This window comes from Pan troglodytes, chromosome 13 (assembly GCF_028858775.2).
Source record: "Pan troglodytes isolate AG18354 chromosome 13, NHGRI_mPanTro3-v2.0_pri, whole genome shotgun sequence".
Lineage (NCBI taxonomy): Eukaryota > Metazoa > Chordata > Mammalia > Primates > Hominidae > Pan > Pan troglodytes.
Window position 1 is genome coordinate 127,747,774 of NC_072411.2, and position 17,044 is coordinate 127,764,817.

General features: G+C 38.0%; 1 protein-coding gene across 4 annotated transcripts in view; it reads left to right on the plus strand.

Annotated features, from left to right (window-relative positions):
* NYAP2 (neuronal tyrosine-phosphorylated phosphoinositide-3-kinase adaptor 2) overlaps window positions 1-17,044 on the plus strand; it is a 333,066-nt gene that overhangs the window by 108,496 nt on the left and 207,526 nt on the right. For all 4 annotated transcript variants that reach the window (XM_054679437.2, XM_054679436.2, XM_054679435.2 and 1 more), the window contains exon 4: window positions 6,240-6,541. In XM_054679437.2, the coding sequence (XP_054535412.1) occupies window positions 6,240-6,541 (302 nt within the window). The remainder of the gene's footprint in view (window positions 1-6,239; window positions 6,542-17,044) is intronic.

Below are 17,044 nucleotides of genomic sequence, written 5' to 3' on the forward strand. Positions count from 1 at the left end.
GATCAATATCTTTATCTACTTATCTATCAATCATTATCTAGCTATCAGTCTACATCATTGTCATCATCATTATCTATCTGGGGTGGGATTATATTTTTCCCGGTGCTTAGCAAAGAAAACTCTACTACAAAATATTGACATGTTTGCCTCAAAATTACATGCAGAAGCAACACCCCTGTCACTTTTGAAGATGATGTCTCACCTCAGCAGCTCACCTTTCTCATGGGTTTTGTTTTTGTCTTCAAAAGGAAGCAGTTCTCATAAGGAAACACACAACATCAATGCTGATGGATTTCAAGCAGACAGCAAGACAAGGAACAAACTGTGGTGATTAGCATTGTCAGAGCAGTTTTGAAGTGCTTGTTTTGTACCTTTCTTTATCGGTCCTAATCAGCAGGTGCTTTGAAAAATTGATGCAAGTATTTAAGAAAGTTAACAACATGAGGGGTACAGTTGCCTAGATTATCTTGATACCTTGAGTTAAATGTAGGATTTTATTTTGATTTTCTTTGTGTGAAGTTTTTTGAGGTTACATGGTACCATATGGCATGCTTTACAGGCATGGCCTTATAATGCAAATGACTATCCTATAAGCAAAATTCAGTGGGAAAAGACTTAAATAAATGTAGGAATTTTATGGCTAAAATTATTGACTGCATTTTATATATCAGACTGCTAAATGCTTCATATGCAGTATATCAGGTAAATTTGATACCAGTTTGACGGGGCCAATGCCGCTATTAAACAGCTAAGGAAATGGCCCCAGGGATTCAGTAGCTAATGTTATACAGCTACTAAATAATGGCTCTGGGATAGTCTATAACTCCATGATTCCAGTGCACAAATGTCCAGGCCGGTCTACTAGCCAATCATTTGTTTGGTGGAGATATTTACAAACATTGCATCAATTACTTCTGGAAAAATAACCCTCTTTGATTTAGATAATATTTTACACTTTGTGTTTTGTAATGGAATAACTAACCAACAGACAAGTAGATCTCACAACATTGCCTTCATTATATGAGAAAAAGCATACTTGTTTAAATTCAGGATTACGAAACTTGTTTTTATTTTTATAACATGAGATGTGTCAGGCTTAATCTATCTTGAGTGTTGGAGTCTTATTGCAACAAGACTCTTTCTTTAGCCCACATAACTTTCACTTCCAGCCAAATATTCCTACAGTGAAGTTAGCTTCTAACTCCTCAAGCCTCATTTAAATGCTCAGTCTGAAGCAGGAGAATGACCTATTTTCACAGGCATTCCTTATTTCTGGGGTCTTCCATTTGTCGTGATGCCTTCTCTTTCCCTGCTTCTTTGGTTTCTGAATGCCGGAGGAATTGTTCCCAAGTATGTCAGTTCAGGTCTCCCAGGAAGCAGACACCATGACAGAGTTAGAAGTCTGGGAGGTTTATTGGGAAGAATGCCTGTGAGAGATAAAGAAGGAGGAAGCAGAAGAGGTAGGACAAGTCTGAGATCACAATGCAGGTCTAGCACCTGTAAAAGGAGAGGGGGAGGAAAAGCAATTGAATAGGAAGATCATCAGACTGTGGTGCAGTGATGAGAAGGAAGGTCTTGACCAGTGCAATAGGGAAAGCCAGCCATAAAGGTTGCCCGAATCTGGGAAGAAGTAATCAGGTGTAATACCTCATTGTGCTCATCCATTGTCTAGGAGCTGCCCATGGACAACATAGCCTCAACTAAAATGCTGCACCAGATTTGGAAGACGGCAGCTGGCAGCTGACTGCTATCCTCAGAGGAGGTTCTCTGTTGAGGGACTTCTGAGCCACACACCTCCACGGCTGCCACAGTTCACTCCCTAGACTCAGCTGATGTCCTTCTCCTGCAGGCTTTGGGAACAGTTCTCACCTAGCTCTCTTCTGGCTCTTCTTGAGGGGAAACTTGGAAGGGTGCAGTTAGTGAGATAAACTATAGCCCTCATCACCGCAGTTTGTATGGGAGCTACGACTGGTTCTCGTCATCTCCCTCCTCCATCATTCATCCTAAATTCACCCCACCTTCAGGAAACACTTCCACTTGTCTCAGTGGCTTACTTGGTGGAGAGACTAATCTCTCATTCGTGAGAAGTTGGAGCCCTTAGTAACCATAACCTTTCTGGGCCAGGGTTGCTGCGTATGACCTTTCAAAGTCACATTTGGCCAAGACAGTATCAAGAGGCACCCAAGTGGATAACCTTGGTTTCACACATACTTCTCTCTGCCCCATTGCATAAAATCAGCCTTACCTCCTGCTGACCAGGATCAGGGATATCTTCCACAATGGCAATGACACTTCTGTTTTGTTTGTTTCTTTGTTTTAGAGCTAGGGTCTTTCTTTGTTGCCCAGGCTGGAGTGGTGCAGTGGCATGATCATAGCCCACTGCAGCCCTGAACTCCTGGGCTCAAGCAAACCTCCCACCTCAGTCTCCAGAGTGTCTGGGAAACAGGTGCACACCACCATGATCAGCTTCTTGTTGCCCATTACCCACTACACAAGGGGTGTTCAAATTGCTGAAGGGGCAGCTATAAGTTGTTGTTCAATGGGACACTTCCTGTGTCTTCTAGAAAGAGTGTGCCTCTTTGGGGACCTGGACCTTTTAACTCTGTAGAGTCCAGAGTTATAGGGATCAGAAACATAAAGTGCTCAATGGTTCATTGTTGTCTTGTCAACTAACTTCATTCCTCATGGCAAGTGTTCTCTTAAGAGATCTCAGTTGCATACCATCACAGCTGCCAGGTATTTGATCTCCTACCTGTACAAGAAATATGCATCCCCATATATTGCCATATGACTTGCAGTATTTATTGGAGGAGAATATGTCCCCAGGCCACTGACCTCAAGCTTGACCATAAGATTGGTTTTAGTCAGTGGAAAGTGATGGAAAGATTATAAGCCACATCTGAGCAGAAGCCAGGAGAGACATTATATAAGTTAGTTGGTGTTTTTCCTTCTCTGCCAGGAGAAAAATTCCCAATGGGGCTACATCCTGGGGTGAAGAAGATATGTGAAACAGAGCCACAGTTGATGTGCATTCATACAAGCAAGAAACAAACCTATATCATTAAAAAACATTAGGGATTGGGGATTGTTTGTTACTGCAGGATAACCTAATAAGATTTGGCTAATAGGTTGTATGTTTTCTCATTCGTGATATTTTGCTTAGTATTTACCTCTTCCTGATTGCTTCTAATTGATATATCTACTCATTAATGGCCCTAACTATTGTTCTTAATATTTCTGGGGGGGTTCTGGATTAGCTACATCAGAAACATCTGGATATAGTTTTAAAAACACAAATTCATCTTCTACACCCACAGAGATTCTGATTCAACAGGTATGATTCAATCATTGCCCTTCATATGGAGTCTGGGAATCTGTATATTTAAAAAACTCCACAGATTCCTAGCAAATTCAGAAACTAGTTGTATGCTGCATTTCACAATCTTCAATTTGCTTTGGGCTAATAACCTTTCTGGGTCTCTTGAACCTAGATGTGCCATCACCTTTACTGTTTGTCCCTAGCCTTGACTTGAACAATGGTCTTCGCATCCAAATTTGTTTTTGTCCTATTTCTTCATCTTGTATTTACAGCCTGGTCAAACTAAACTTGCAGTGGTACCTGCTAGTGCTTGAAGCATGCATTGAATTTCTCTTGAAAGAAATGTTAATGTGTTTGTGTGTGTGTGTGTGTGTGTGTGTGTAAAAGGCATATATGAACCAAAGCAGATAGAGTTAGATTAAGTTGTTGTGTGCTGTTAAAAAAGATAATTCTGAAATGAAGCAGAGTAAATTGTCAGTCCGGGAAAAAGTTCAGGCTCCATTTAGGTCAAAAGTAACTGAGAAATTGCTGATAGAATTATTTTTAGTAACTCATAAATGCCCATGTGCATTAACACATGCATAAATTTCCCCAGGTGGCTGTGTTACCAGAAATGGGATGACTGGCTAAATAAATCCTTAAAGCACCTTTTGTGCTGTGATGAAACAGAAATGAACAAAAGACATTAGGATGAAAAATAATTGAAAGCAAAGTTAGATTACATCAAGTATATCATCTATGAGAAAGATCAAAACCACAACCATCACAAACTGAAGACAGACCTTCCTATACCAAGACTGCCCCTCACGTCCACTATCCCATCCTTTCTCATATTCTTCGTTTTTCACAAACCACTCTGTTTGGATAAGCTTCTAATGTATGTCTTAATTGCCGTTCTTTAAAACACACACACACACACACACACACACACACACACACAGAGAGAGAGAGAGAGAGAGAGAGAGAGGATAAAACACATAAAAACACTGCACTGACTTAGGATACTTTCGGCTATCATGTCAACACTGCCCCTTAGCCATCACTTGGACTCCATTCATGCTTCTGGATACTGTTGATTTTTAGTGCACTGAAATTCCAGCCACCTTTATTGCAAAGATGGTACTCCGTGCTTAGTGTCTGAGTATCAGTTGAAAATATTCAGAAAACAATACATATAAAATATTTTGGGTTGAGTGGCAAGTTATCATTGGTGTTAAAGGTCAGAATCAAGAATCTAATGTTCTTGTTAAATTCTTCTTGTCTGTATCCCCAAAGGACATGTAATTGTCATAAGTCCCCAGTTGAAGGAGGAAAAGAAAATCTCATTTGTCATTATTGTTCCTACTGGAATGTTAAAATTATAACAAACATTGTAACGATATGAAAGATATAAAATTCCATCATATTATGAAGGCACAGCCAGCCAAAATTAGTTTTACTAAATGAAGATCTGAATAAACTTACATGTCTGGGAAGGTAGACTCAGCAAGCTTCCAAACTTCATATACTCAGAGGTACTTCTTACCATTCAAACATATCTAAGAAAATTAGTCAAATATTTTGTAATGGTATTTTTAAAAAATTCTGTTTACTCTTGGTGAATGAACTTCATAGATAAAAACTCTAGAAAAATCTTCCTTTTAAAAGTTTACATTCACATTTGTGTCCCTTCTTTTCATAAAGGAGTCACTATTACTTAATAGCATAGACAGAGGCCCAAGAGTCATTTCCTAAATAATTGCTTGAGTTCCAAAATTAGAGGGGATTTCTTATATTTTAATATTTTTGTTCAAACTTTCCTATGTAAAACTTAAGAACCTTAAATTTGGAAACTTTGCATACACTGAATATTTATGAAGTATTAGAATCATCTCAGGATCAAATGATATTTAAGCTATACTTCTTTACTCAATGTTGCTGTTTTATTTAGTGTGTCTGATTTCTTAGTAGGACTGTTTCTAGTGTAACTGAAGATTCTGGAGGACTGAGAGTGGTTGGCAAGACCTTCACCAATTTAAGCAAATATTTTCTCCTCCCTCCCTCCTTTCTTCCTCCTTCCTTCCTCCTTCCCTCCCTGCCTTTCCTCCTTTCTTCTTCTCTTCTCTTTTTCCTTCCCTCCTTCCTTCCTTCTTCCCTCCTTCCTTTCCTTTCCTGCCTTCCCCTTTCCTTTCCCTTCCTCTCCTTTGCTTTTTACTTTTTCTCCTTCCTTCCTTCCTCCCTTCCTCCCATCTTTCTTTGCTTGTCTTGCTTTGCTTTTTCTTTTTTCTTTTCTTTCTTTCTTTCTCTTCCTTCCTTTATTCGTTTTTCTTTCTTCTTTCTTTCTCTTTTTCTCTTTTCCCTCTTTCCCTCCCTCCCTCTCTCTTTCTTTTCTTTCTTTTTCTTTCTTTCTTTCTTTCTGTCTGTCTGTCTGTCTGTCTGTCTTTCTTTCTTTCTTCCTTCCTTCCTTCCTTCCTTTCCTTTCTTTTTCTTTCTTTCTTTCGTAACAGAACATTTATTATTGTTTTTTGTTTCATTTTCTCCAATATATTAAGCACATAAAAGCAGGAATGTTTTTGATGAAGTGGACAAGAGTCTCAAGTGCTGACCACTAGGACTGAATTGCACGTCAAAATGAATCTGAGTCATAGTCATGGAATTCTTGTTTACATTTTAAGCCACTGATAAGATTTACCTAAAGTAAATATAAAGTGATTGAAGATAAGTGTTCTATGCAGTATTTTTTCTTTCCTTTGGGGAAAACAAAATTTAACACAAAAGTTAGAATGCTTTCATGCTACTTGAGTTTGTTTTAAAAGGCAGCATTTCACCGGACTAAAATGAAGATTTGAAATTTTCCCTATTAGTAATATTCTCACATGTATGATCTTGTATATCCTGGCTCCTTTTGTCTTCATGGTTTTTGGTCTGCTTTCTTTTACAGCATAGGTGGAGAAGTAGGGCGAGGCCACGAAGGAAGTTACGTGGGCAAACATTTCCGCATGGGATTCATGACAATGCCTGCTCCTCAGGACAGACTTCCCCATCCTTGCTCCAGTGGCTTTTCTGTGAGATCACAGTCCCTGCACTCGGTTGGGGGCACAGACGATGACAGCAGCTGTGGCTCACGGAGACAACCACCACCCAAACCCAAGAGGGACCCCAGCACCAAGCTGAGCACCTCATCAGAGACGGTCAGCAGCACTGCAGCCAGTAAGAGCGGGAAACCCCCTGAGAGGACTGAAGGTAAAACACGCCATGTCCATGTCACCTAGAAATCTCTTTCAGATAGTATGTTCAGGTCAGCATGCCCAGGGGCAAGTGCCTTCTTCACTGGGCCACATAATCCTGCCTCTCACCCTGAAGTCCCAGAAAAGAAGAATTGAGGGGAAGGTTATTTATTGATGTGTTGTCAAATTTCCAGAAGAATGTATTTCTGATAGTTCAGAAAGGGAAGGCAATATATGAGTTTTTTTAATCCTTTAAAGCTTCAAATTATTCAAAAATTATTCTGCCCAGAAATATATCTAAAAGTTATATTTTCTTATACTATTTATACAATTAAAGGTATTATTATTTGATTATCAAGGGGACATTTTAATTCAGGAAAATATCAAGAAAAAGCTTATAATCATTTTTAATGTTTTGGTGAATTTCCTTCCAATGAATATGAATTTATGTATTTATGTGTGTATATGTGTGCATACTATAATCTTAAACTCTACTTAATATCTCCAATTTTTACCTTTACCTGCCTGTGTTTTTTCTCAGCTATGAAACATACAAATCAAATATATTCCAGCCTCCTTGCTGGTCTATGAATATAAATTAGGTCATATTAACACCAGATCTCACCAGCTCTTTAGGCCTTACTGAATTTAGTAGAGTCTCAGCTTCCCTGAGTTACTCCTGAGAATTCCATGGTGGGAAAGTAGCCTTAAGTGTGCCTTGACACAAGCTATCTTGGTCATTTGGGGCTGCTATAACAAAACACCATAGCCTGGGTGGCATATAGGCAACAGCAATTTATTTCTCACAGTTCTGGAGGCTGGAAGCCTGAGAGCTCTGTTGGGGCCCACTTCCTGGTTGCAGACTGCCGACTTCTCCTTGTATCCTCAAAGGGCAGAAAGGCCTCTCTGGCCTCTTCGTAGGAGGATGCTAATCCTATTCCTGAAAGCACTGCTCTCCTTCCCTTTCTACCTCCACATACAATCATTATGGGATTAAGTTTTCAACATTCTAATTTGGGGAGCACAAACATTCAGCTCATTGCACAGGCACATTGAAATCTTTACATAGCAAATGTGGAAAACACTTCAAGGTTCCCAATGCTGCCAGTGACCAGTTTGAGAGAGGTGTTCCACCAGGTCCCATAGCTTCTCTTCTGCCCCACTCTCCTTTCTCCACAGCAAGCTTCTCTGAGCGCTAGGGTACCAAGTATATTTGCCGCAGAGAGCCACATGGTCCTTTCTTCAACTAGGCAGTGTTCATTGTGACATGGGCTCCCTAGTCCCTCATGAAAGCCCCTTGGCCTTCTGGCCTAATCTTTCCACAGATTCTCATAGGCAGTCCATGAGATCAGATGCCTATGAGGTATGTGCCATCTCTCCCATCATCTTTGTCTCTCCTTCCTCTCTCATTGGTGTTCAGGTGCCTTTAGCCAAAAACAACCAATATCTTCAATACCAATAAATGCCTGGAGATAGAGTCAGTCCATAAATTCTACAAAAAAACTCCTGTGGCTTCAGTTTTTCCTGCTATACATATGCAAAAAATGCCTTGCATGTAAGTATATGTGGTTAAGACACACAAATGAATAATATGTATGTGTTTGCATATTTGCAAAATTGACATCATAGTGTATAGTCTTGTGTTTTGTATTTTCACTTCTTCTATTGTAACTAATTTCCATGGTGTGCAATTTGTCAAGAAACAACTTTAACAGAGAGAAGTGTACAGCCAAGTAATTAATCATTATCTTGTTGATGAATACTCAGATTGATTGTTTTGCAGCTACAATGAATAGTGCTACAATGAACATTCGTGTGTGTGTGTGTGTGTGTATAACTGTTATTCCTCTGCCCTCTTAGAGTATTAGACATTTGATTTTTTTTCTCATGATTCAGAGTTATCAGTAAGTCCTTCAACTTATAACACATTTTTTAAGAAACAATGTATTAATAGGTGTTTAGTTAACTCAGTAGTACACTAAAAGGCCCCAGAGGCCTACCATTTGTAAATTTTAAATGTTGTTCATAGGTTTCCTTGATACATGGTGCTTTTCATTTCTCTTTATTTTCTGTGATTCTCTGTGCAGTAGTCACCACTCTCCTACTTCTACTGCCAGAAAACTACCTAATAAATTATGTTAGATTGTTTTCAAAAGAAAATTACTGATTTAAGAAAGTGATCACTGAAAGATGGGGGGCCTGAATGCAGTCAGGAATAATTCAAGAATAAAGGGGAATAAAAGAACCACCCAAAGAGAGAAGAGAGATGAGAAGGACAAAGAAAGTAGCCCGTAAGGGATGTGTTATCAATGCCTTGTTGGCAGAAACATTTCTGGAAAGCGTGTAAAATACACTCAGAATACCTCAGAATACCTCAGAAAAGCCGCCTTCGTGGAGGGGGAGCTGGGCTACTTAGAGTGAAAGTATGGAGAAAATCGTGATTACTGTCCCACAGAAGAAAAATTTGAGTGGCAATTCACTTGTCTTAAAAATAGAAGGGATTCCCATTCATTTGGGATGTTTCATAGCTAGTTCCTGGGACAGAGAGTCTCATAATTCTCTCTCAGATGTCTTCACCATCTAAGGATAGTGGGCTCCCAATGGCTACTTGTCAAGCAGAATGCAGCAGCTCAACAAGCTTTATTTCTTCTGAAGACAAAATAGCAAGTGTGGTTAAACTGTAGCAGCAAAGACTTGTTAGACTTGGAAAAAATACTTGATAGGTAGTGAGCTTATTAAACACCAACTCCAAATCCAGCATTTCTCCTCAAAAAGGAGCTCTGAGGGTGTTCAGTGGGCTACATAAGTTGTCGGGACCCAGTGCAGAAATAGTAGACTCCCATAGAGAAGTGATTCTTCATGGGAATTTTACTTTCCTTTTTTTTTTTTCTCTTCAGAACACTTAATAAACCAGCAATTGCAAAAGTAGATATATGCAAATCTCTTCTACCAAGTTATGACCTCAATGATAATAGCATAAAGACAGGGCTCAATTCAGGGATAGGAGAAAAATCTTGAGTCCAAATGCATGTGTATATATGTGTGTACTCAGAGCCAAAATTATTAATATATCAATATGTAGATTGTTCTTTTATGAACTCTCAGTTCTTTACAATTGTGCTATAACTGGAGTTCATTACAGAGCATATGTTTTCTTTATAATTTTTCTAGCTATCAACAGTATAACAAACATAAAAAATAACTTTTATAAATCTTAGCCTGTCTTTTCTTTTTACATTAAATGCCAGCAAAATCAAAATATTGATTCAGTGGCATTAGAATGATTGCCATGGTAACCAGCTTCTATTTAAGTAAAGGATTATGACTTCCCTGTGGATAAGAGTAAAAAGAACTGGACTCTACAAAATGGCTTTTCAGAGTAGAAAAAAATAAAACTGTTGAGCACAAACAAACAAAAAAAAATCACATACCAAAAAAGTATAATTTAGTGTTTAAAAATTGTAACTCTGTTACATTAAAAATATATGTTTACTGTTCTATTTTCAGATTATCTACAACAGAAACACCTTTAAAAAATTTATATAGTGGTGAGCATAAACTGGCAATCAGTATACTATAAATATTTTAATTACCCCTTTTTATTGCTTCAGTGTGGTTCCTGCTTATTTTGAGGAAAGATTAGATGATCTAAAGGGGGTTAAGTAGAAAGAGTGAGAGGTCCTATGAGCTGCGTCTCATGTGTGATCCAGCAAAAGGAGGGAGTGTGCACCCTCACATTGGTCATCCCCATTCCTCAGGTAAACACATAGCCGATTCCTCGATAATGTCATTGTTAGAAATGCGGTCTAGTTTAGGCAAAAGAGACTGTACTTAGGATCAACAGGCAAACATTGACTTTAGGCAAGTGATCCAATGGGACTGTTTCTTTACCTTTAAAGTGATTGTGAATAATGGAAAAATTGATCAGATCCTGCATCCCTCACAGCTTTATGACAACCTAGTGAACTAATGCCAATGATTGTACATGGTACAAAGAAGGTGCCGTACAAATAGAGCTGAATACCTTATTGAATCACCACTTCTAATAGGCCTGAATAATATGAAATTTTGGTCTGGTATAGCACATATATTAAAAACAAAGAGGAAAAGAAAAGATATGCACACCCACTTCGCATGTTAGAGCCTTAATTTCACACCTAGCTATTGCCAAAATATGAAAGATAAGCACTAGAGAGGATGTGGGGAAAAGACAGCCCTTATACACTATTGATAGACATTAAGATAGCCATTAAGGAATAGTGAATAGAGCAAAAATTTAAAATAGAACTAACATGTGATCCAGCAATCTCACTACTGGATACACTTCCAAGGAAACCAGTATGTTGAAGAGACATCTTTACTCTCATGTTTATTGCAGCAATCTTCACAATAGCCAAGATGTGGAATCAACCTCAGTGCCTCTTAACAGATGAATAGATAAAGAAAATGTCATTCATACACATACACACACAAACACACACACACATACACACACACATACATACACATACATACAATAGAATACTATTCAGTCATAAAAAGGAATAAAATCCTGACATTTTTGGCAACATGGATGGGCCTGGAAGACATTATGTAAAATGAAATTAGCTAAGCACAGAAAGACAGATACTGCTTGATCTTACATGTAAAGTGTAAAAAAGTTAATCCTGTAGAAGTAAAGAGTAGCCTGGTGATCACCAGGGGCTAGGGCAGGAGTGGGTGAAAGTATTGGTCAAAGGATACAGAATTTCAGTTGGAAGGAATAAATTCAAAACATCTATGGTACATCATGGTAACTATACTTAATAACAACATATTGTGTTGCGCATCCTTAAGAGACTTTGAGTTCTCATTACAAAAAAAAAAAAACAGTATGTGAGCTTATATATATATATATATATAAAAATTAGCTTGTGAGCTTATATATATATATAAATAAATCAGCTCAATTTAGCCTTTCTACAATGTATACATATTTCAAAATAACATACATGGCAAATATACACAATTTTTGCCAATTAAAAATAAATAGGCCAGGCATGGTGGCTTACACCTATAATCCCAGCACTTTAGGAGGCCTAGACAGGTGGATTATTGGAGGTCAGGAGTTCGAGAGTAGCCTGGCCAACAAGGTGAAACCCCATCGGTCTAAAAATATAAAAACTAGCCAGGCATGTGGGCGGGAGCCTGTAATCCCAGCTACTCAGAAAGCTGAGGCAGGCGAATTGCTTGAACCTAGGAGGCAGAGATTGCAGTGAGCTGAGACTGTGCTACTGAACTGAAGCCCGGGCGACAGAGTGAGACTCTGTATCAAAAATAAATAAAATGAATAAAAGGAAAAGGAGCAAAAAGAATTGCACAGTAGCCCAAATAAACAGAAAAATATTCCTCAGTTGTAATAATCGTTTAACAATATTATGGCATTAAGAAATATTCCCCAGGCAAAATAACCTTTTAATAATATTGTAATATTAATAAGTATTCCCAAGGCATAATCTTTTAATAATATGATATTAACATAGTATTTAGTATAAAGAATATTTTATTTTTTTATATTTTATTTTTTATTTTATTTTATTATTATACTTAAAGTTTTAGGGTACATGTGCACAATGTGCAGGTTAGTTACATATGTATACATGCGCCATGCTGGTGTGCTGCACCCATTAACTCGTCATTTAGCATTAGGTATATCTCCTAAAGCTATCCCTCCCCCTCCCCCCACCCCACAACAGTCCCCAGAGTGTGATGTTCCCCTTCCTGTGTCCATGTGTTCTCATTGTTCAGTTCCCACCTATGAGTGAGAATATGCAGTGTTTTGTTTTTTGTTCTTGTGATAGTTTACTGAGAATGATGATTTCCAATTTCATCCATGTCCCTACAAAGGACATGAACTCTTCATTTTTTATGGCTGCATAGTATTCCATGGTGTATGTGTGCCACATTTTCTTAATCCAGTCTATCATTGTTGGACATCTGGGTTGGTTCCAAGTCTTTGCTATTGTGAATAGTGCCGCGATAAACATACGTGTGCATGTGTCTTTATAGCAGCATGATTTATAGTCCTTTGGGTATATACCCAGTAATGGGATGGCTGGGTCAAATGGTATTTCTAGTTCTAGATCCCTGAGGAATCGCCACACTGACTTCCACAATGGTTGAACTAGTTTACAGTCCCACCAACAGCGTAAAAGTGTTCCTATTTCTCCACATCCTCTCTAGCACCTGTTGTTTCCTGACTTTTTAATGATTGCCATTCGAACTGGTGTGAGATGGTATCTCATTGTGGTTTTGATTTGCATTTCTCTGATGGCCAGTGATGCTGAGCATTTTTTCATGTGTTTTTTGGCTGCATTAATGTCTTCTTTTGAGAAGTGTCTGTTCATGTCCTTCGCCCACTTTTTGATGGGGTTGTTTGTTTTTTTCTTGTAAATTTGTTTGAGTTCATTGTAGATTCTGGATATTAGCCCTTTGTCAGATGAGTAGGTTGTGAAAATTTTCTCCCATTTTGTAGGTTGCCTGTTCACTCTGATGGTAGTTTCTTTTGCTGTGCAGAAGCTCTTCAGTTTCATTAGATCCCATTTGTCAATTTTGGCTGTTGTTGCCATTGCTTTTGGTGTTTTAGACATGAAGTCCTTGCCCATGCCTATGTCCTGAATGGTAATGCCTAGGTTTTCTTCTAGGGTTTTTATGGTTTTAGGTCTAACATTTAAGTCTTTAGTCCATCTTGAATTAATTTTTGTATAAGGTGTAAGGGAGGGATCCAGTTTCAGCTTGCTACATATGGCTAGCCAGTTTTCCCAGCACCATTTATTAAATAGGGAATCCTTTCCCCATTGCTTGTTTTTCTCAGGTTTGTCAAAGATCAGATAGTTGTAGATATGCGGCATTATTTCTGAGGTCTTTGTTCTGTTCCATTGATCTATATTTCTGTTTTGGTACCAGTACCATGCTGTTTTGGTTACTGTAGCCTTGTAGTATAGTTTGAAGTCAGGTGGTGTGATGCCTCCAGCTTTGTTCTTTTGGCTTAGGATTGACTTGGCGATGCCGGCTCTTTTTTGGTTCCATATGAACTTTAAAGTAGTTTTTTCCAATTCTGTGAAGAAAGTCATTGGTAGCTTGATGGGGATGGTATTGAATATATAAATTACCTTGGGCAGTATGGCCATTTTCATGGTATTGATTCTTCCTACCCATGAGCATGGAATGTTCTTCCATTTGTTTGTATCCTCTTTTATTTCATTGAGCAGTGGTTTGTAGCTCTCCTTGAAGAGGTCCTTCACATCCCTTGTAAGTTGGATTCCTAGGTATTTTATTCTCTTTGAAGCAATTGTGAACGGGAGTTCACTCATGATTTGGCTCTCTGTTTGTCTGTTATTGGTGTATAAGAATGTTTGTGATTTTTGCCCATTGATTTTGTATCCTGAGACTTTGCTGAAGTTGCTTATCAGCTTAAGGAGATTTTGGGCTGAGACAGTGAGGTTTTCTAGATATACAATCATGTCATCTGAAAACAGGGACAATTTGACTTCCTCTTTTCCTAATTGAATACCCTTTATTTCCTTCTTCTGCCTAATTGCACTGGCCAGAACTTCCAACACTATGTTGAATAGGAGTGGTGAGAGAGGGCATCCCTGTCTTGTGCCAGTTTTCAAAGGGAATGCTTCCATTTTTTGCCCATTCAGTATGATATTGGCTGTGGGTTTGTCATAGATAGCTCTTATTATTTTGAGATATGTCCCATCAATACGTAATTTATTGAGAGTTTTTAGCATGAAGGGTTGTTGAATTTTGTCGAAGGCCTTTTCTGCATCTATTGAGATAATCATGTGGTTTTTGTCTTTGGTTCTGTTTATATGCTGGATTACATTTATTGATTTGCGTATATTGAACCAGCCTTGCATCCCAGGGATGAAGCCCACTTGATCATGGTGGATAAGCTTTTTGATGTCCTGCTGGATTCAGTTTGCCAGTATTTTATTGAGGATTTTTGCATCAATGTTCATCAAGGATATTGGTCTAAAATTCTCTTTTTTGGTTGTGTCTCTGCCCGGCTTTGGTATCAGGATGATGCTGGCCTCATAAAATGAGTTAGGGAGGATTCCCTCTTTTTCTATTGATTGGAATAGTTTCAGAAGGAATGGTACCACTTCCTCCTTGTACCTCTGGTAGAATTCAGCTGTGAATCCATCTGGTCCTGGACTCTTTTTGTTGGTAAGCTATTGATTATTGCCACAATTTCAGAGCCTGTTATTGGTCTATTCAGAGATTCAACTTCTTCCTGGTTTAGTCTTGGGGAGGGTGTATGTGTCGAGGAATGTATCCATTTCTTCTAGATTTTCTAGTTTATTTGCATAGAGGTGTTTGTAGTATTCTCTGATGGTAGTTTGTATTTCTGTGGGATCGGTGGTGATAAACCCTTTATCATTTTTTATTGCATCTATTTGATTCTTCTCTCTTTTCTTCGTTATTAGTCTTGCTTTATTAACCTTTAATTATCTCTACATTTTTGAGTCTTTACAAGAACCAGCTAAGTATTCCTACCTTCCATTTGTTATGAACTCTTCCTCAAGTTATTTTCAAACTTCTTTATTATATAATTTCATGACTGTCTCTTTACAAAGCCATCAGAAATACTTTTGATTGGGATAGTTCTCCTGATTTCTGATTTCGTTTTAGACATGTTTAGTAAAGTCATGTCTTTGGAAGCAAAAATTGGGATACCCGCTACAATATTTGCAATCATGGTTGTTGTTACAATCTTGGAATGTGTGGTTGAGCCAGAACCAAGTGAAGCTGAAGTTTGTTATAAGTCACTGCCTTAAAAATAGACACAAAACCTCTTTTTAAGAGTTACCCAAAAAAGTAATTTAGAGCCTTTAATAATGTCATTTCTCATGCCTCCATTTATTCAGAAAATACTTTGAGTATCTACCCTGTTGTACTGGGATCCAGCTCCAGCAACAGAGAGAACACAAATGGTCCTTTCTTTCATGTTGCTTACAAACAGTTTTGGTTCTACTTCCCCAGCATAGCCTGTTTTACTCTATCCAGGTCATAGAGCCAGCAATGAGTTAAAGGAACACTTTCTAGAAACCAGAAAATCTGGCATGACAACCACATGCCTTTCTTTCATGTAATCGGGTGTTTATCTAGAGAAGAAATGGTTTAACACATTTTAATACTGTGCTTTTTCCTACAAAGAATATCTGCTGATTATGGCTGTTTGGTGTTGACCAACTTAAAGAAGCCAGAATTAGATTTTCTTCCAGTGTAAAATTTTAGAAACAACCTGGAGACAGTTGAAGAAAAAGGAGTGGAAACAAGTTGAGTGTGTTCATCTTGGGGAACTTACAGGTTTCCCAGATTAGAATCCTAGTTTGAGGACTTAAGTCAGCACCAGTCAGGGCCAGCCACATATTTGATTTTGCTTTCTCAGTTCCTAGTGCAGATCTGTGACACTTATAAGTGGCCATAACGTTTTTTAAAAGACTATTCCTGGAAGTCCTCACAAGAGCAGTCAGGTAAGAAATAAATAGAAGGCATCCAAATTGGAAAAGAGGAAGTCAAATTATCCCTGTTCACTGATGATTTAATCTCGTATCTAGAAAAACCTAAAGATACCACCAAAAAAAAAAACCTCCCTATATTTGATAAATGAATTCAGTAAAGTTCCAAGATACAAAATCAACATTCAGTCATCAATAAAATTTTATATATATATATATCTAGCTGAGGACCAATTCAAAAAGTCAATCCCATTTATAATAGCTATAAAAATATCTAGGAATATATTTCACCAAGGTAGTGAAACATCTCTATAAGGACAACTACAAAATACTGATGAAAGAAATCATAGATGACACAAATGGAAAAACATCCATGTTTATGGACTGGAAGAATCAGTATGATTAAAATGACCATATTGTCCAAAGCAATCTAGAGATTTGACACAATCCCTATCAAATTACCAATGTCATTTTTCATATAATGAGTAAAACCAATCCTAAAATTCACATGAAACCAAAAAAACAAGGCCTGAATAGCCAAAGCAATCCTTAAAAGGAACAAAACTGGGGGGATCACATTATCTGACTTTAAATTATACTGCAAGGCTACTGCAACCAAAACAGCATGGTACTGGTATAAAAGTAAACATATAGGTCAATGGAAGGGAATAGAGAACCCAGAAATAAAGCCACCTACCTATAACTAACTGATCTTTGACAAAGTTAACAAAAATGTACACTGAGTATAGACCACTCTATTTAATGCTTCTGGGAAAATTAGATAGCCATATGCAAAAGAATGAAGCTTGTATTAGTCAGGATTCTCCAGAGGGACAGAACTGATAGGATAGATGCATATATGTTGGGGAGTTTATTAAGGAGTATTGACTCATATGATCACAAGGTGAAGTCCCACAATAGGCCATCCACAAGCTGAGGAGCAAGGAAGCTAGTTTGACTTCCAAAACCTCAAAAGTAGGGAAGTCAAAAGTGCAGCCTTCAGCCTGTGG